The sequence below is a fragment of the Asterias amurensis genome, chromosome 3, assembly GCF_032118995.1.
Source record: "Asterias amurensis chromosome 3, ASM3211899v1".
Taxonomy (NCBI): domain Eukaryota; kingdom Metazoa; phylum Echinodermata; class Asteroidea; order Forcipulatida; family Asteriidae; genus Asterias; species Asterias amurensis.
Window position 1 is genome coordinate 7,903,328 of NC_092650.1, and position 21,788 is coordinate 7,925,115.

A 21,788-nucleotide genomic window follows, 5' to 3' on the forward strand; every position below is an offset into this window, starting at 1 on the left:
TTTGCCGAATTTGACCGAGAAAACCTATATTAATAATTACACAAACAAGTAAACACAATGCTTCTTTGGTTACTCTATTCGAAGCTAAAATACACTGTGCACCATTGGTAATTATCAAAGTCGAGTATTCTCACATTGTGTATCTCAATTTATGCATAAAGCAACAAACCTGTAAAAGATTTAACTCAATCTTTGAAGTTGCGAGAGAGAAATGGGGGGGGGGGGAAGGTAGCCTTTTCATACAAACTATGGGCTTTGAGATACCTTGAAATCGAGACAGAGGTATCGAATTACAAATTCTTTAGTGAGAATTTATGTCTTTCTCACAAACTTTGTTACTCCAGAGGGAGCCGTTTATAGGTTTCCCCGGCCAATGTCTGCAAAATCTATTCTCTTTAACTCGTGGCTCATTCAATTTAGTTTGAAAACGAATGTACCGTTGAATCTGCATTCAATAGTCAAACAGAGTAATTCAACCTAACTAGTTTAGCATTCATTGGTCAAATCAGATGAATCAATTGTGTAGGCCGCAGTAATTATCGTAAAGACGTGGTCAACCATACAATTTCATTTAGAGCAAACATTTTTCACAATTTTAACATTCAAATTCAAGATCAATGTTATGTGCTTTCTGATTCCTTAGGCGGATACTTTGAGGGAAACTTTTTTGGCATTGTTTCCAAGAAAACGCCAAAACAACTTTGGCTAAAAAGATGGCTGCCCGAGGTCGGAACAGAGCAGTGAATAATGTAGATGTTTGGTTAAATTTTAACTCGAAATGGGTTAACATGTATACATTAAAACAAAGACAACATAACCAGGGCAAAAACACATCAAGTCCGAAGCAAAATAATTAGTTTTTCATTTTAAAGTTATCGGGTGCGGACTTAAACTCAAAGTCACCTCGAAGTGGTATTTTGTCAAAATAAAGCTTTTGTCATACTATATGAGTTGTGATGAGTGAAATGTAAATGAACAATTAACTAAGGTTCTCAAACAATTATTCTTATCTTATTTACGAATTTAAGAGTAGGCCCGACCCGAGAGGGCGCTGTTTATGACGTCAATCGAGGCGCGATATTTGAAGAGATAATGCTGCGCACCGATGAAAAGGACGTCGGACCGGACCACTAGGCACTATTGCTCTTGTGAGTCTGACCAGCCATGCAGACTGACCCTATCTTTAGTTGTTTTGCTGCATCCAGCTGCAGCAGCAATACACTTGGTCGGCATTGCCGGAAAAATGCAATATTTTCTTTTTTCGAAACGTACAAGCTCACGACTTGGACTATGATGTAAATAAATATGCAAAATACATGGATACACCTCTTACAAAAGACAACTTATGTGCTTAAAAGGAGCATTAATTCGAATTGTTCTCATAAAGCCATAAGTCATCTTTAATTTGAATGCAAAGAAGTTGACATTTGTTGCACATAAATAAAAAAAGAAAACGCAAACTAGCAGCAAAATCATGTTCGCTTCGGTGAGTCTTAATTTGGATGCATGCATCAATTGTAAATATGTAGTATATAAATTCAACTTAAGAATTATGGGGCGCCGTCTGTCAATTAATTGTTTGGCACATTAAAGGCATGTTTTTTCCATGGTTTATAGCAATTAGATGTACAACAAAAAAAGAAAGGGTGGCCAAATCATTTTTATGGTTTACATACCACTAGTATTTGTTGTGTGTAAGTTTATGGTTTACAAACCATGAACATGCAATAAACATTTATAAATCATGGTTCATAAACCATGGAATTTAGGCATCTTTAAAACATGATTTATAAACCATAAATATTGAAGCATCAAATTCATGGTTTACAAATCATGGTTTGTAAACCATGAAATTTGAACATGGTTTATAAACCATGAACTTTGAATCATTAGAATCGTGGTTTATGAACCATAAAATTTGAAGCATTAAAATCATGGTTTAAAAAACATGGTTTATAAACCATGAAAATTGAAACATGAAAAATCACGGTTTATAAACCATAAAATTTGAAACGTGAAAATCATGATTTACAAAACATGAAATCGGAGGTATCTTAAAACATGGTTTGTAAACCATGAAAACTGAAGCATCAATAATATTAAGAGGTGTTCCGGGCTGAACTCCCGAACATGTACACAAATAAAAATAAATTGTGGTGGCCGGGTTGAGTACCTGAACACCTGATTTTTATTTTGTTTTATTTTTTATTTTTTGGGGGGGTGGGTGTGGGTGAGTTGTAGCTCTGAAAATAGCTGATATGGTTGCACTTGCAATTTGCTATCTTATACATGTACAGTCTCTTCCTATTTATCCGCACAATGCAAAGCTTCGGAATACTTACAGGTGTACCTGCTGTTATGTGACGATAGTGAACTTTAAATTTGGTATTTCATAACTATACAGCAATATACAGCTGTAGTACTGAAAAAAAAAATCGATTTCTGTATGTTAAGAGTCAGTTCAGGTAAATAATTGACATACTTGCTCACGGTCAAAAAATGATTTTTTTTTAATACTTTGTGGGTGGAAGGGCCTTGGGGTGCAAGTAAACAAAATTGCATTTTCAATTCCATCTATAGCCCGTTGCCATGGTTACGGCTCATTTTGTTTTTTGGCCATTTTAGGCCGATTTTGGGGTCTGAAAAACTGGTTTTTAGCTCATTTTTACAACTCCACCCCACCAAAATGCAAAATTATTTCAAAAAACCTAGTATATCACTAGAAAGTATCATCCTTGGCCTTTCTTGAGAAAAAAAAATATTGCTTTAAATATCACCCTTGTGCTATTTTTGCATCATGCATTAGAGTATGTTTGCAAAATCGCAATTTTTGCCCTATTTTTGCCCTATTTTCAAATAATATTGACGTACGTGTCCGCAGGTGATGGTAGGGACTTGGTGTCCAAATAAACAAAATTTACATTTCAAATTATTATATAATACGTTGCCATGGTAGCAGTTCATTTTGTGTTTAGGCCACTTTAGGCCGATTTGGGGTCTGAAAAACTGTTTTTTAGTTACTATTTACAACTCCACCCCACCAAAAAACACAAATATTTCAGAAAACCTTTTACATCACTACAAAGTATCATCCTTGGATTTGCTCGAGTCAAAAAATTATTGCTATAAATTTTACCCTTAACCTATTTTGTAACGTGCATTAGAGTATGTTTTTCGAACTTGCAAAATCAACATTTTTACCATATTTTTTTCCCTCAAAATTTCATTTTTTCAGGGGTCTCAGAATATTTTCCTTTCGGTTTTAATAAGAGCCAAAATTGATCTTTTTATTTCTGGTAAACAAAACTTGGGCAAGTGTATCCTGATGTAACAGTACTGTCTCAAAAATCTACTTTTTTTCCCAAAACAGAAAATGCATTTTGAATTGTTTTTTCTTCATATTGAATTTATAACATTAAAAAGTAATAATTCTATCAATCTTGCAGCTCTTCCTAAGCACTCTGTAGGTTTAGTGGATTACCCAACATTGATCAGGAACTATTGATTACATAATTTTTTGAATTTGGCGGCCCAGCCCAAATAATATTCATTGACATTGCATAAAACAATGTTTTGTGAATAGCGCCTCTTTTTTGAAAGTTGGGTTTATTGTATCCTGTTGTGACACTACCTGCCTCAAGTATAGTAAAGAAAAGTTTTTATTTAAACATAATGGTATCCAACCAAGCCATAACCAATGCTTTGCCCACTGAGAGTTCTTGATTTGGCTACTTTACCTATTGTATCTGGGTATGATTCCCATTGCAAGTAGAGTGCGCATTCTTTACAAGTTGTCTTTAATACGGGGCCTTCTCTCCTTGGTCCCTGCCTGCCAACAAATGTAAAACCTTTCATAGAGATAGAGATCATAAACAATATAGTTTCTTGGCTGCAGATGGTTTGGAGCATCCAATCATGTCCAACACAAATTTGGGAAATTAAAAAACGTCCGCTCAAAAGTGTTGGAAAAGGTTTGCCAAGATCTTATTAAAAACAATGATACTAACGATTTGCAAGATGAGCGTAAGAGATCATTTAAAAGGAACACGTTGCCTAGGATCGGTCAAGTTGGTCTTTGAAATGCGATTGTAACCGTTTGTTATAAAACGCATATGGTTTGAAAGATGTTTTGGGGTGATACTTGTGTGGATCATTGTTTTCTACTTTTAAAATATCTTTCCAACCATATGCATTTTGTAATAAACGATTACAAACGCTTTTCAAAGACCAACTCAACCGATCCAAGACAACGTGTTCCTTTATTGAAACAACATTGAAAGAAGTTGTAAATACTTGCACCTGCTCAACCTAAATTAGTAAGATGCAATTGCAGTGACAAAAATTTATTCATCCTAGTTTGACTATATTTTCCATTCCCTATCTAACTAAGTCATATTTTGTATATATGTCTCTGAGAACGACCAACAAAACACATTGTGAAACATTACCTGCTGAATTGTTTATCACGTTCAATTAACCAACTCTGTTATTGTTTGCAACAGTACAATTGAAAGGAACTCCACCGTGAGGGAAAAAATACGGTAAAAATGTTGATCTTGCAAGTTCTAAAAACATACTCTAGTGCACGTTCTAAAAATAGCACAAGGGTGAAATTTATAGCAATAATTTGTTGTCTCAAGTAAAGCCAAGGATGATAATTTGTAGTGATGTAAAAGGTTTTATGAAATACTTGTGTTTTTTGGTTGGGTGGAGTTAACATTAAATATTAACTAAAAAACAGTTTTTCAGACCCCCAAATCGGACTAAAGTGGCCTAAACACAAATGAACTGCTACCATGGCAACGTATTATATAATGATTTGAAATGTAAATTTTGTTTATTTGGACTCCAAGTCCCTACCATCCACAAAGTATAAGAAAAATTTTCCATTTTTTTTTCACCGTGGACACGTATGTCAATATTATTTGAAACGACCCTTAAAAAGCTTTTTTCACGTTTTGGGAAAAAAGTTTTGAGGCAGTACTGTCACAACAGGACACAATTGCCCAAGTTTTTCTCACCAGATATGAGAATATCAATGTTGGCCCTAACCACAGCCGTAAGGAAAATTTTCTGAGACCCCTGGCAAGTTGTCATTCTGGGGTCCAAAACTAGGGTAAAATTACGATTTTGCAAGTTCTAAAAACATACTGTAATAAACGATGCAAAAATGGCACAAGGGTAATATTTAAAGCAATAATTTTCTTCTCAAGGAAGGCCAAGGATGATACTTTGAAGTGATAAACAAGGTTTTTCTGAATAATTTTGCATTTTGGTGGGGTGGAGTTGTAAAAATAAGCCAAAAGCCAGTTTTTCAGACCCCAAAAATCGGCCTTAACTGGCCAAAAAACAAAATGAGCCGTAACCATGGCAACAGGCTATATATGGAACCGAAAATGCAATTTTGTTTACTTGCACCCCAAGGCCCTTCCACCCACAAAGTATACAAAAAATATCATTTTTTGACCGTGAGCAAATAATATGTCAACTATTTACCTGAACTAACTCTTAACCGTTACACGTCTTGGTTTATGTCGTATACACACTTACATAACACTCCTGATGTTTACTTATTACAAAACTAGGGCAGTGTAAACTCATTAAGACAACACAGTGGCTAGGGTTAAATAGAAAACGGAGGTGTTACTAAACGTGTACACAGCCACCATAACTGTATGAACTATAGTGATATTGAACAAAGCTATTATAATTTATTTATGGTCAAAGCGAGTACACGAATTTAGGGACAATTTATAAATTTTTGTTTTCAGTATCGTCACCATGTCTCTTAAAAATCGCCAAGATTGAGATATTGATTCTGCAAAACCAGCATGATGAGACGTGCTTGTTTGGTTTAATTATTTCAGTGACTGCGTTCTCAGTTGCCTAAAAAGGAGTTTGGTGTCTATAGCAACAGCAACTATATTTTTCACCAAAGTGTATAATGAAGGCAAGCTAGTAATTGTGGTGTTCTCTCTGGCAAACGGCGTCGTAATTGAATTAAGTGGTTCTTGCATAAGCAACGTCAACCATTTCGTACCAAGGCTAAGAAATTGCAATGAAAATTAAAATTTGTTGAACAAGTGGTTAATGCTGTTTTTGTAAACTCCGGCACCTAGATGTTCCTGGGCTTTGTACATGTTGAGAACTTCTTTTAATATTATACAAAGAACGATTGCAAATGAAATAAATTACACATCGGTGCAGGGTAGTTGGAATGAAAAAAAATTAAATGAATTTTTGAAATGTAATCAACACGGACACGCATCTAAAAAAAGAAAGAAAAACAAAAAACAGAGAATAATTAGTGTTTTGATTTTTTGAAATAAGAAACTTTGAATTTTTACAATGCAAGAAAAGACGACGTCACCATGACGTCACTAGAATGGTTTTCTATCCTTGTCAATATCTTACAATATGTGAGGTTTAAATTTTATACGAGTTTTGGAAAGTTGCTTTTGATACCTGAAAGGGGACGCTGAGAACAAGAAATATTATTCAGAAAAATATTTATGAAAAAATGAACCGAAGTAGAATTAATTGTTTGTTGAAACAAACACTTGGTGTTCGGGTTTCGTCGAGTCATTGAAATGTTGGTGTCAGAACATTTTAGTTAATGAAATCAATTAAAAAGTGTTCGTAGGTTTTGACCGTTTCGATAAGTGCAAATTCCAAATACTAGCTTTGATTAATGTTACTCAATATCGGATGATGCAATCATTACGTCATCAGCTTCGTACAGTACAACCGAAAGGAGAGGTCATACATTTTTGCATACACTTTTTAAATGTTGCCCCAATCGTGATCTATCATAATATGACAACCTTCGATCTTCCTAGCTTTTACATTTCATGGCATAAAGCAAAAAGCTAAATAATCCTCTGTTTCAAGTTTAACAACCTTGTTATTCGGCAACTGATGACGTCAGCATGACGTCCAAACAGCTGGTTCATATTGAGGTTCAATTCTCTGCTCAGTGTATAGTTTCAATTCAATTTCAAACTTGATCAATAGTGCAGAGAAGAGTTCCGTTCTGTTTCATGAACATTTTCAAGATAAGAATGAATAATGATGACGCCATTGCTACTCTCACACTTGGGCGAATATTGTTGCGAATATGAATATTTGATATTCGCGATGAATTCGCCAAAAAGTTGCGATTTGATAGTGAATACATTATCGGTCGTCCTTTAACCTTTCCTTGCCATTATCTTACGCATTTATACGCACGCTTTATCAACAGAACCCATGGCTTACCAATGGCTTACGAAACTCGATGGGGAATTACCGTCTTCACAACATTCGCTGAAATTTAAGAAGCGTTTCGTATTGCTGCTCTTACAAAGTGGCGAATGTTCTTGCGAAGATGAATATTTGAATTTCGCGTTGAATTCGTCCAAAATGGCGGTTGAATAGTGAATATTGCCGTCTCGGTCTCAACCCCGATCGTCCTCGGTCGGCCCTCTCCTTACCATACCATACGAAAATATTACGGATGCTTACCAACGCTTGCCAATGCCTTTTATTTTTACGAATGTTGCCAACGCTTACGCACGCTTGTGCGGCCCCTAAATGTAGCCCGAGGCCCTAAATGTCGCCTGAATTAAATGTAACCCCAAACCTGTACTTAAATGTCGCCCGGACCTAAATGTAGCCCCAAACCTGTACCTAAATGTCGCCCGGACCTAAATGTAGACACAAAGTTGTACATAAAGTAAGATTGTGATTTAATTGTATATATATTTTTTTTACAAGGGCTGTAAAATCTTGCATTCATACGAGTATTTTGTTCTTAGCCAGAAACATGAATCTACTAGATATTAGTATGTCCAGTGGACCATAATCGGCTGTATTTGAGATAAAAACAATTTTATTAACTCAACACGAATTCCTTTTAACAAAGGTGAATGTTGTGACAATGATTTTAGACAGATTTTGTGTTTGATACCTCTAGTGTTCGACTACAAAGAGGTTTTCGTGAGAGTATGGTTGCACTATGTATTATTACGGAGGTTTGAGCGAGCTTGCGCGCCGTGGTTTTTGTACGTTTTGCACGGATTGAAGTCGGGCTGTGCCAACGGGAGACCGCAAAGTTGCCCGACTCTAGCTAACAGCTACCCTCGAAGCTTCTAAAACAAATTAAGGATAACTCCTTTTCCGGGAGTAAAACCCTGGTGTGATTTAAGCCCTGTTCATACTTCCTGCGAATGCGAATGCGAAGCGAATCTTGACGTCACAAATTCGCAACGAACAATTCGCAGCAGTTGAACTCTGCTCTACTCTCTTGCGAATATTGCTGCGAAAGGAGGGTGTGACGTCAAATTCACGTTAAACTCGCTTCGCATTCGCATTCGCAGGAAGTATGAACCGGGCTTAAAACAAATTTTGCCCCTTGCTTTGTTCTCAAGATTTGTAATAAATGATCAAAATTGCACAAAATTGCAAAATTGTCATCATGACATCATTTCGAGTTCAAGAAGTTAATGTTCTTGACCAACAATAAACCAAGTTACACCTCAGTCGAACGTGCAATACCACGTGACAAATGATGATGTCATCAAGCTAAGACTCAACAGATTAGTTGCTATTATGAAGGATGTATGCAATTTTGAAACAATTGTCATAAACTCTAACACAAACATCTTGTAAAAGTGTATTTTTAGATGTTGTTAATCTGCCGCTAGACTGGAGGGCGCACTTATTTTTTGGTGACTCTGATCGGTATTGTTTTTTTAAATCAGCTCAGCCAGATTTGCCAGACTTGTATTATGTGATTGTATCGCATCAAAAGATGTTCTGCATTTCAATTTAAAATCCATTGAATAACGCCTTTTTAAAGCATTTTACAGTCACTTCCGGTTAAGACAGATAAAAATGTCAAAGAAAAGGTCACCAGTCGTGACCATGCACCACAGTGCACCGCATACAGTGGTGAACTACAATGTACGTGTAAAATATTTACGCGCAACCAATGGGGGAATTTCGTAGTTCTTTATACATGAATTTTTGAATTTTCAAAATGGGGTCATGTCTGCGAGGGGTTTCTAGAGTTTTTAACCAACTTTCCGATGATGTGTTGATTGTAAGAATCTATCATGTGGATCAAAGGGTCTCATGACACAAACTGTAGATTACTTTTCAGCAATTATGAGAAAAAAAAGCCTCGATTGAAAAAATGTAGCTATAATCATGTCTTGTCGCACATTGATATGAAGTAGGCCTTTTGTTGATGTGTAATACCGATCTCAGGTCACGTGAGCGCATTCTGTCTACTGTTTTTTATTTTTTTTTAAAGTTTGTTTTAGGGGGGCATGGGAGGTTGGTGGTGCCCCCTTTTGCTTTCTCTCTTAGCAAATGTCCTTAACCCAAAGTGCCCATTCACAGGCGAACAACAAATAATAGAAATAATAATAATAATAGTAATGTTGTTTTCGGAATGTTTCACAGCCTACTTTGGATGCCAAGAAGTAGCTGCTAAAGTGTGTTATCTAGATCAAGAACAAGATCGCCAGGGTAAACTTCGATGGGTTAAACCAGCAGAGAGAGTCGACCGTTGCGCCTGTACGAGCCTCAGGCCTGGTGGTGTAAGCATGATGAGATCACACCGCAACGGGGAACCAGAGTATACCGATAATCCAATGTTTACAGACGATGTGGAAGAGATTAAGGGATATTTTAAATGCCCAGGTAAAGTATTAATAAGCCATTTCGAGAGACACTGGCAAATCATTGTGATAAGACATTCTTAAGGAGACTCGGCGAAAATTACAAATGCCTTAATAACAACATTCACAACATTCGATGGCATTTAAGGAAGGACTTCTTAAATTAAACAATCTAAGCAAGGAGGTGGAGAGTAACTTGTGAATGTTCCGAATTTGTTACCAACGCTTACGAAGACACGGCGAAGTTTTAGCGATTTTCAGAATTGTCCATTTGCACGAACACATTCGCTGGCATATTCATCACGGTGTGGGGCGGCATAAATTTCATATAAATCATATGTTTGAATTTCGCATTGAATTTGTCTAAAAATGGCGATTAGAAAGTAAATGTTTTTATATCGGTCTCACCCCTCGATTGTCCTCGGTCGGCCCTCTCCTTACCAGTGTCTTATTACGAATAATATTACGAATGCTTACCAACGCTTGCCGATGCATTTACGAACGTTGCCAACGCTTAATCACGCGTTGTCAAAGTTACCAATGGCGTATACAAAATAATGAGCAGTTTGAGCATTTTTCAAAACTTCCGTTCGTCAGCACACATCGCTAGCATATTCGCCAGGTGTGAGGGAGGCATAACAATTAGATATAAGTCGTTTGCACCCAAGGCTGTGAAATGTCAAAACAATACCACAGACAAAAAAGTTTGAGTTATGTTTACTAAGTTAAAATATGTTGTTGTTTTTTTGTCTTAGAAATCGATAACTGTAGCCCCAATCCATGTCTGAACGGAGGTAACTGCGTGGATGGCGTGAACCGATTTACGTGTACGTGTGCTTCAGGCTACGAGGGGAGTACCTGTGCTTCAAGTAAGTATCGGGGTTTAGCAAAACAAAATCGACTTGAAGTTACTAGGGTTTTCGAAGGAATAACACTATTAATTGTTATCTGCATACGTTTTCGCTTTCATCTTAGATATCGATGATTGTAGCTCTGATCCATGTCTGAACGAAGGTAACTGCGTGGATGGCGTGAACCGATTTACGTGTACGTGTGCTTCGGGCTACCAGGAAAGTACCTGTGCTATAGGTGAGTTGGGAGCTGTTTTTCAAGAAAACATAACACTGTCAATCTTTTTATTTTATCTTTAGATATCAATGAATGTAGCTCCAATCCATGTCTGAACGGAGGTCACTGCGTGGATGGCGTGAACAGCTTTACGTGTAGGTGTGCTTCAGGCTACGAGGGGAGTACATGTGGTAGAAGTAAGTACCAGGGTTTAGCATAAAGTTTCGACCTGAAGTTGTTTTGCTTTTCGAAGGAATAACGCTATTTACCTTTATACGTTTTCCATTTTATCTTAAGATATCAATGAATGTAGCTCCAATCCATGTCTAAACGGAGGTCACTGCGTGGATGGCGTGAACAGCTTTACGTGTACCTGTGCTTCAGGCTACGAGGGGAGCACATGTGAGAGAAGTAATTACCGAGGAAATTTGCCATTTTAAAAATTGGTTGTTTAAAACAAACCTAACACTTTTAACTTTTACACACTGTTTTTTTCTTCATATTTTTCTTAGATATCAATGAATGTAGCTCCAATCCTTGTAGGAACGGAGGTTACTGCGTGGATGGTGTGAACAGCTTTACGTGTACGTGTGATCCAGGCTACGAGGGGAGAACCTGTGCTACCAGTAAGTACCAGGGTTTTGCTAAAAAAAATCCACTAGAGGTAGGGTTTTGCAAAACTGGTCTACATGGGAATAATGTTTTTTTTTTGTTTTCTTCATTTTTTTCTCTCTCGAAGTACGCTATTAATCTTATACTCTGTCCTTGTATCTTTAGATATCAATGAATGTAGCTCCAATCCTTGTAGGAACGGAGGTCACTGCATGGATGGCATTAACAGCTTTACGTGTACGTGTGCTCCAGGCTACGAGGAGAGTACCTGCGCTGCAAGTAAGTACTTTAACCACCATTTTTCGAACTTGTTGGTTTTTTTCGAAAAAATAACACTCTTACCCTTTATGCGTTTTTCCTTTCATCTGAAATATCAATGAATGTAGCTCCAATCCATGTCTGAACAGAGGTGCACATGTAAGAGAAGTGATTATCGAGGAAATTTGCCATTTTAAAAATTGGTTGTTTAAAACAAACCTAACACTTTTAACTTTTACACACTGTTTTTTCCTTCATATTTTTCTTAGATATCAATGAATGTAGCTCCAATCCTTGTAGGAACGGAGGCTACTGCGTGGATGGTGTGAACAGCTTTACGTGTACGTGTGATCCAGGCTACGAGGGGAGAACCTGTGCTACCAGTAAGTACCAGGGTTTTGCTAACACAAAAATAAATTAGAAGTAGGGTTTTGCAAAACTGGTCTACATGGGAACTATGTTTTTTTGTTGTTTTCATTGTTTTCTCTCTCGAAGTTCGTTATTAACTTATACTCTGTCCTTGTATCTTTAGATATCAATGAATGTAGCTCCAATCCTTGTAGAAACGGAGGTCACTGCATGGATGGTGTGAACAGCTTTACGTGTACGTGTGCTCCAGGCTACGAGGAGAGTACCTGCGCTGCAAGTAAGTACTTTAACCACCATTTTTCGAACTTGTTGGTTTTTTTTCGAAAAAATAACACTCTTTCCCTTTATGCGTTTTCCCTTTCATCTTTGATATCAATGAATGTAGCTCCAATCCATGTCTGAATAGAGGTGCTTGTGTAGTTTATGTGAACCGATTTACGTGTACCAAGGTTTAGCAACACTTTTCGACTTGGTTTATTTATCATTATTATTTTTGTATTGCTATTTTTTTTAGGATCACACTATAGGCCTATTTACCTTCTTTCTTCAGACTACTAGGAAAGTACTTGTGCTTCCAGTGAGTACATGGTTGAGCAAACCTCGTCGACTTAAAAGCTGGTTTAATCAAATAAATAACATTGCTAACCTTGGTGACATTTTTTACGTTTTGAACTGACCAGAGGGTCTTTACAAAAATGCTTGCTGCTGTTTCGCATCTGCGCCTTGTGCTGGATGTCCACCAGATTTAATATGCACATACATATACATGTATCTTGTTATTTTATTTTAGACATCGATGACTGTAGCCCTAATCCATGTCCGAACGGCGGCCATTGCACGGACGGTGTTAACAGTTTTACCTGTAACTGTACTGGCGACTATAAAGGTGTAAACTGCTCATCAGGTAAACAGTTTATTATGAGGGTTATTACCTTTGAATTGAAAGTATGCATGAATAGCTCACACAGTTTCGCTATTTCAATTGGTGGAGAGCGCGTCACGTGGGGGTGTTTAAACCGTTGGTAATGATCAGTGTTTATAACCGGTTGTCCGCACTAGTCATGATGCAAGACTTTTCTTGTTACGTGCGATGCAGGCGCTGTCGGTGATTTGGCCGCGCTGTGTGTGAAAGGAAAACCAGCGAATATGCACCAAGACTGTACGCGCATGCGCACGAACGGAACCGAAAAACACGCGTGCGGACATCGTACATGTACATTCAACACGTATACTGAACATGCCATGGAGGTGGAAACATACAGAGCTCATCAAGCCCTCGAACACGGATAAGTTTTACAGAGTTTCTTACTTTATTACGCCTTTTAACCAAAAAGGTATTTATGAATGAGAATCAAAGTGTGCTGAATCTGTTTTCAACTAGTGGTTTAAACCCGCCGAGGCCTGGTTCTTGATAATTTACCTCAACTTCGTCTCGGTAAAATTATCAAGAACCAGGCCTCGTTGTTGAAAACCTCCTTACCACATGTTGATTCCCGTATTAACAGCACATGATGAAGCATTTTACCCTAACCAGCAACAATTAAAAGATTAATGAAAATAGTTAAATGTGTACTTTTTTCTCAACTGGAAAACTGGTTCTCCTTTTCTGTTTTGTTTGATTAGCAAATGGACTTCTTGAGAAAGCATAATACACAGTCATAATATTCACCATTGTCTTTATTCCGACAGCTCACTGATCTATCCTTTATAAAGGGTCTGGGTTATTTCTGTAGGACACACACCACTTTGCCCACATTTTACAATGAACTTACACAGTTTGAAGATAACCATGATAGAAAGCTTCCCTTAAAGCCATTGGACACTCTCGGTATTAACAATATTGCCCAAGGCTCACACTTCGTGTACCACAACTTATATATTGAATAACAAACCTGTGAAAATTTAGGCTCAATCGGTCAGCGGAGTCGGGAGAAAATCACAGGAAAAGCCACCCTTTTGTTTTTCCACGTTTCGCCGTGTCGTGACATGTGTTTAAAATAAATCCTCATAATTCTTGCTATCGAGAACTGATATTGTTTTAATGTTTTCTCAAAAAGTAAAGCATTTCATGGAGTAATATTTCAAAAGAAGTCTTTCCCCATTACATTCTGTAAACTCTGTAAATTATTTGTAGATCTGTGAACTTTTTTTTTCTTTCTGTAACGAAAGTGTATAATGGCTTTAAAATAATGTATTACTGTCTGAGAAGCTTTAATTTTAACAAGTCACGAAAATAATTGACGCCTTAAAAAACGTATTTTCAGGTCAGGTCAGGTTTCTACTATCATTTCTTTAATTTAATGTAAACCTGTGGACATTATTGTTTTGTGTTGCATAAAGTATCAACATCCTTAAACCCAAACCAATCTGAAACAGAGTCTGCATTGACAAGATCCGTGACTGTATGTCCAACAACTTAAACAGCCAATAAAGGATGATCTGAACTGTATAGATATTACAGTTTTCTAATAGCTGCAGTCTATAGGAAACATAACAAAAATATAACGAGTCTCTTACCTAACGTTAAAACATGGTAAAAATGGGTTTTTCTCCAAACGCTCCAAGCCAAATTTTTACAAAAACCGGGGGTCAAACAAACCCGCGAGACAAAGGAATCGTGACGTCAGTGGCGGCTATTTGATGTGGAAAATAGCGCCCTCAGTTTGCCAAAGCTAGAGAACTGTGTTCAAACGCAATTAGGGGAAAATCGTCACTGGCGTCAAGGGGTCATTATAACAGATAAGCCGTTTTTGACTCTCGGCTGAAAAAGCCAGGCGGCCGGGTGCATTTTTGACTCGAGTTTTTTATTACTAAATGCAAATTTTGAGAGTAAAATGGTTATTAACTGGTATCTACGATGTCTATTTGGCCATAAAAAGGTAATAGTTGAAATATTGAGTTCATCCTTTATTGGCTGTTTAAAACTAAATGGTGATAAATCCGAGTTGATTGCTCTCGGTTCCAACCCGCAACGCAATAAAGGTGCATATTCAAGCATGTTTCGGTCGTCAAAACTTCCTTCAAAGTTCAAAGTTTCGGCATGGTGTTCGACAATATCGTCCTTTCTAAGGATCACATCTTCTTCGTCTTATCTAAGATTATAACACCCCTTACCAATATTCTGCCTTTTCATTGGTTTAGAGCGCGTCACATGATATGTCTTAGTTTTACTAGACGACGGCCGTGTGATAGTGCATCGGTTTGCCGTGTGATAGTGCATCAGTTTGCCGTGTGATAGTGCATCGGTTTGCCAAGCGCTATTCCGAAGACTATCACACGGCGTGCGTCCGTTGCGTGTTTTAGAATGATAAATTAATAGTCTGTAACCATTTCGGATTACATGACACTACATGCAGCCATACAGTAAAAGTTTTCGCAATCTGTATTCGCGTCGTCCGTGGATTGTAGGATTCAGGTCTGTAACTTAAAAGTACATAGTATTTAGAATTTTTTTGGGTGTTATACAACAAATATTGACTGCTTTTACTCGTACAATGGTTAAAACTATGACTCCCTCGGTGATCCCCGGAGCGTTCTATTTTACCTCGGTTTCGCCTCGGAAAAATAGAACGCTCCGGGGATCACCTCGGGAGTCATAGCTTTAACCATAGCACTCGAAGCAGTCAATATTTGTATATTACACGACCCGAACGCCTATATTATTATACCATAATATTTTGTAAAAAAAAGGATCAATAACTCGATGGCACAAAATAATTCGATGGCATAAACTCTTCTGTGATTAAATTCTGTAATTTCCTTTAGTTAATTCTCGCCCTCTTGCTTACATATTCAACCTTACTTTTACGAATAGTTCCTTTCCTTCCAATCTAAAGGTTGCTAAAGTCAAACCCGTCTTCAAAAACGGTGATGAACATAACATCAGCAATTACAGACCTACCTCCATTCTTCGCTTTTCTAAAATTATTGAGAGACTTTTCTACAACAGGCTCATGAAAATGCAAGCAGGCAAAGGGGCCCACATATACTCACCCCCCCATAAGTTCCTAAAACGCCGAATGCTCGCTAGCTGTACGGCACATACGCTATACGTTACACGATTGCCAGGCATAAGTTGTACATAAAGTCTCTAAGTGGCCGATTTTAAAATACATTTTGCGCATAATATGGGATCTGAAAGCACTTTATTTAAACTTTCTATCACGAAATGAGGTTCAGATCAAACGCCTGAAAGTATTCAATCCACACTGTAGACAGTGAGTCTCTGCTGCCCGATTATTTGTTTACGTATTATAATTACTATTATAATTGGTTTTATTCATTATTATTATGTATGTGAATGTCTCGAAGGTCTCGGTCTTCCCCTTGGACATGCTGGTTTTGGTTTCGGTCTCTGTCGTAGCGGTCTTGACTAAAACACCGACTGTTAATGCGTTTTTTTCACTCAGATTTGGCTGTTTCCGTTATTACTTTGTTGATAGCTGGTCTTTGCAACCAAACAGTTCCTATCTACTATATTTCTTTCTTGCTCAAAGCAAGTTGTTTTTTTTTGTCAAGAAAGCTATATTAGTATTGTTGTTATTATTATTATATTTTTCTCAACATCTAGTTTGTCCCATTGAACTTGGGGAACCTCTCGGCATGGAGAGCGGATACATTCCCGATGCCAATATCGTTGCATCAACGGACTACAACGATTGGCATGGAGCTACCAAAGCAAGGCCTGACCCCCAAGGTACAATTCCTAGTAATGTTTAGACACAATGACAAGTAAAGAGTGAAAACATCATAATGCCAAGAGAGAGATTAAAAATGTCCTCTGCTTTTGCAAGGTTTCGCAGAAAGAACATGTTTAACAATGTAGCCGAGATGAATTCATTGTTATCAGAATTGCAAACAATATTGAGACAAATACAATAGCACAAACATTGAAATAAATATACGGATGGGCGACCCCCCCCCCCCCAAAGGAAAATTCAATCAAACCAGAACATACAAAGACAATACTCGTTGAACGAGAATATTCAAATCGAATGTTTCTGTTGCTCAAAGCAGAGGTACACCCCAAACAGCTGTATCTTTACGTTCTTAAAGGAACACGTTGCCTTGGATCGGACGAGTTGGTCAAAACAAAAGCGTTTGTAACCGTTTTTTATATAATGCATATGGTTGGAAAGATGTTTTAAAAGTAGAATACAATGATCCACACAAGTTTGCTTCGAAATTGCGTGGTTTTCCTTCTACTGTGCGAACTAACACGGCCGGCCATTTATGGGAGTCAAAATTTTGACCCCCATAAATGGCCGACGTGCTAGTCGACGAGGTAAATGAAAAACCACGCAATTTCGAGTCATGTTTGTGTGGATCTGTGTATTCTACTTTTACAACATCTTTCTACCCTATAAAAAACGGTTACAAACGCTTTTCAAAGACCAACTCGACCGATCCATGGCAACGTGTTCCTTTAATGTTCACCTCTTTCTTCTAGCTTCTTTGAACGGGTGGTGTTCAGTTGAAACTGACTCGTATCCATGGATACAAGTCAACCTTAACGCTAGAGTGTACATTGCTGGTCTGATTATACACAATGGACGCACCCACTATGTTGAAACCTACAGAGTTACGCACGGATACAACTCATCCTCTCTGACAAACGCGACAACATCCAATGGAAGTGTCCAACTGGTAAGTACTGTGAAGTCAATAATAACCCCAATCACGAATATGTAGCACAAGAATTACAGACCTTAATCATGTCTTGTTAATGCTAAACACAAATCTGCTTAGCGAGGGAGCTGTGACGTTGAGGTGAAATTCTTTAATTTGTGTTTTTGTTGTCACTTGGTTATTAAAGGAACACGTTGCCTTGGATCGGGCGAGATGGTTTTTGTCACAGCTTACCCCGCAAGGCACCCATGACCGAAAGACAATCAAGGAAAACTCAAATAATTATAGACAAGTGACACAAGAGTTACATATTAACAATAAATAATTACAAGTTTAAAAGCAGTGTACACTATTGGTAATTGTCAAAGACTAGCCTTCACAGTTGGTGTTTCTCAACATATGCATAAAATAACAAACTTGTGAAAATTTGAGCTCGATTGGTCGTCGGAGTTGCGAGACATCTATGAAAGAAAAGAAAAAACACCCTTGTCACACGAAGTTGTGTGCTTTCAGATGCTTGATTTCGAGACCTAAAATTCTAAACATAACAAACCTGTGAAATTTTGAGCTCAATCGGTCATCGAACTTGCGAGATAAGATTGAAAGAAAAAACACCCTTGTCACACGAAGTTGTGTGCGTTTAGATGGTTGATTTCGAGACCTCAAGTTCTAAACTTGAGGTCTTGAAATCAAATTCGTGGAAAATTACTTCTTTCTCGAAAACTATGGCACTTCAGAGGGAGCCGTTTCTCACAATGTTTTATACCATCAACCTCTCCCCGTTACTGGTCACCAAATAAGGTTTTATGCTAATAATTATTTTGAGTAATTACCAATAGTGTCCACTGCCTTTAATATTAACACTTCTCTCCAACCTTCACTAAGTTCAGTCTATCTCACAAATCGGTAAAAAATTAAATCAAAATCAATAAATGATCTAAATACTTTGGTCAAGACCTGTTCCAAAAGGCCTTCTCAAATTCAGAAAGGTTTTTAAAAACCTTTCTGAACACAGTCTGTTTTATTTAAAAAATAAAACAGACTGTGTCCAATTTTTGCCGACACGAGCCTTAGTCCAATTAAAGGAAACTATCTGACTGGATAAATTAATCCCAGTTACCTTTATTATGGCACCTTTTCTAATATACACAAACTATGCCCTCGATCAAAATTTGGAGGCACATGTACTTAATTTTTACAATCAAAGAAATCCCCAAACCCACAGCTCTAGAGTGTTCACTGCTCTAAGCCTGGTTAACGTTTTTGTTACACACAAAGGACAAGCAAAGTTCAGCTATGAACTTGGGGCAGATTTTACTCCCCACAAATTATTTACAAATAACAACTCCCTTCAAAAAATCAAAGGGGGACACTGGCGTCAAATACACACTTTTTAGATAGGTTAATGATCACACTCAATCAAAGTCAACGATAATATTAATAAGTAATAACAGTTGTGTCTTTTGGACTATTAATTCTCTCCGCATAAATATATTTCACATTAGCGGTAAACAGTTATACAATAATAAGTAAAGAAAACGTTCTCACCGGATTATAGGCGACTGGCGTCCACTTTCCACTCCACAAATATTAAAGCTAGACAATCCCAGCTTCCACACAGTAAACTCAAATCAGTCACAAAGTTCAAAGTTCACAAAGTTCTCACAAAGTTGTTGCGCCCTCTGCTGCTCAATGAAGCAACTATGACTCGGGACGTCTTAGCCTCGGCCGACACTCAATATGGCGCTCCGTCTTCAAATTACTCACACCCAGGGGTGAAAACCATCTATTTGTTGGAAAAAGTAACCCAAAATCTTCTAATAAATTTGTCCAACAAATAATAAACTGCTCAAAGGTTTCCATGAATCTTTCATAAACTTTCTTACACAAAAATTGATGAACATTTCCAAGTTCCAAAACAACAGATAATTAAATGAACACGCCTTTTGAAATGTAATAATAAGCATTGAAAATAGCCATGACTTGCATTTTCCAAACCACATCAATTTAAAACTAAACTTCTTCTTGGAACAAAAATAGCATCATGCACTTGATTTAAGTAAAGTTTGAAATGCAGTAAGCATGCAATAAAAATAAGAAATTAACTTACGGTTTCCATAATAGTGTAGCTCTTGAAGTCCAGCTCTCAGAATTGTTGTCTCCTCACTTCAACCAATTTGCCATACGATTAATAGCAGCCTGAAAGTCTGCTCTGAATTTAGCAATGGCGCACACTCACAAAGATTTGGGATCACATCCTCTCTCCATCTAAGACGCTGCTAGAATGACCACCCCCTATCAAACACACAGCTAGCATACCCTCACTATCCCTTACCGCACCCATGTACTCAACATACCCCAAAAATGTCACCCATTCAAAACTTCATACTTGAACGGAAAATAATGCCTTAAGGAATTTCTGGGGGGGGGGTAACTTACCACTGCAGACCCAAATAAGGTAAAGCATTTAAATAAATACCAAAGACACAGAATAACTACCTACTGGCCCTGCCTACTGATGAACTATTCATGAGGTCAGCAAACTATTACTAAGCTCACAGCTACTGAGGAGGGAAATACTATATACACATGTCTCCATGAGGTTAAAATCTGACAGTTTTTGAAAAGCGTTTTAAACCGTTTGTGGTGAAATGCAAATGGTTAGAAAGGTAATTTAAAAGTAGAACAGAATGATCTACACAAACATACCTCGAATTTGCTAGGTTTTCCTTTTACTCCAAAAAAAGACCGACCGTGTTAGTCGAAAACCGTGTAAATGAGTGATACTTTTGTGGAACAATGTATAATACTTTTAAAATATATTTCCAACCATGTAGATTTCATAACAAACAGATTCAAACGCTTAGACCAACTCGTCTGATCCAAGGCAACATGTTCCTAGGGGAGGTTACTTTTAGTCCAATTTCATCACAACCCAATGTGCAGTCACTGATCTAACATGGCAGCTTATGCAAACCCACGAGCGTTTTGAAACTGCACAAAATGACTTCTAATCCTTAATTTACACCACCCTACCTGCACAGCACTTACCTGAAAACGTCGCACTAACACAAACTAAACGATGAAAGTGCACAATGTGGTGAGATAATGTCAAATTTATGGTTCCTTATGGACATGTCAAAAGGATTGTTTATATCCAGTAACGGTCACTGCACAGTTGGACAACAGTTGTGTATTGAGAGGGTTGCGACATGAGTGACATCACGTGGTTAGTCCGGCACGCTGTGTGCCAACATACATGTTTGGGGACCGAAAGTGGCATTCCAGAGTGAGTTGTCGAAAAAAGAGTGAGGTGTCTGAATACACAGTTCCAAATGTGGACAATCCTCACGTTCACTCATGGCTTGGTATCTTTTTGTTAACAGTTCTCCCTCTTGAATGGATATTCCCCATTCACCAAAGAGTTTTCGTCGGTGTTGCACGCCCAGTATCTGCGTATCTATCCAGTTACCTGGGCCGGACAACAAGGACCCTGTATGCGTTTTGAGGTGATAGGATGTCGCTAAAGAAACTTGGTGTTAAAATGGCTGAGATGACGACCGATCGACACTAATAAAGATATTAGTAAAGCTAACAAAAATAAAATAATTGTGTTTTTTTTTCTTCATAATATTTTGCTTACAATTATTTGCTTAATGAGCAGGGTACCAGACACAAAATTAATGTTAACGGTAAGTGTTTTGTCTGGTAGCCTAATTCTGATTAGCATTATTTCGCTGTGCTGAGCTTATGTTTGTGCTTAGTCTGCTCTATGACATTTTCTCCAGGGAGCAACCTCACTTACGATGTCCCAGCACAGTGTATGAACTTTAAGTGGTTAACAGTTGTCATAAATATTGATGTTTTAAAGCACTTTTTTGTCAAAAAGTAAAATAAATGCAAAAATTATAATTGTTCAATGATTTCTTTCAACACAACACCCCTCCAGCTATGAAATGGTAAAGCCCTCCGCCGCCCTCGGGTAAACAACTCCTTGTAAAGGGAATGCTGTGCGCGTCGCGCGTATCGCGTGATGTGGCACAACCGTGTTTCACATAGATATAGAATTAAATAACTAGATCGGCCGTGGTTCAGCCGCTGCGTTCGACCAATAGGAATAAAGAAACTGTCTAATAAGAACAGGTGCAAGCTCGCGTGTCACGCCCATGTTTCAACACTTGTTACTGG

The 21,788-nt window shown here is 37.7% G+C and overlaps 1 protein-coding gene across 1 annotated transcript; it reads left to right on the forward strand.

Moving 5' to 3' along the window:
* The first annotated feature begins 9,590 nt into the window (after positions 1 to 9,590).
* LOC139934439 (uncharacterized) lies at positions 9,591 to 21,113 on the forward strand. The gene is made up of 13 exons (XM_071928675.1): positions 9,591 to 9,687; positions 10,421 to 10,534; positions 10,641 to 10,754; positions 10,817 to 10,930; positions 11,031 to 11,144; positions 11,246 to 11,359; positions 11,511 to 11,624; positions 11,873 to 11,986; positions 12,136 to 12,249; positions 12,763 to 12,876; positions 16,543 to 16,668; positions 17,552 to 17,618; positions 20,987 to 21,113. The coding sequence occupies exons 1-12, from the start codon at positions 9,591 to 9,593 to the stop codon at positions 17,581 to 17,583; spliced, it is 1,281 nt and encodes a 426-aa protein (XP_071784776.1). The 3' UTR covers positions 17,584 to 17,618; positions 20,987 to 21,113.
* Positions 21,114 to 21,788: the final 675 nt, after the last annotated feature.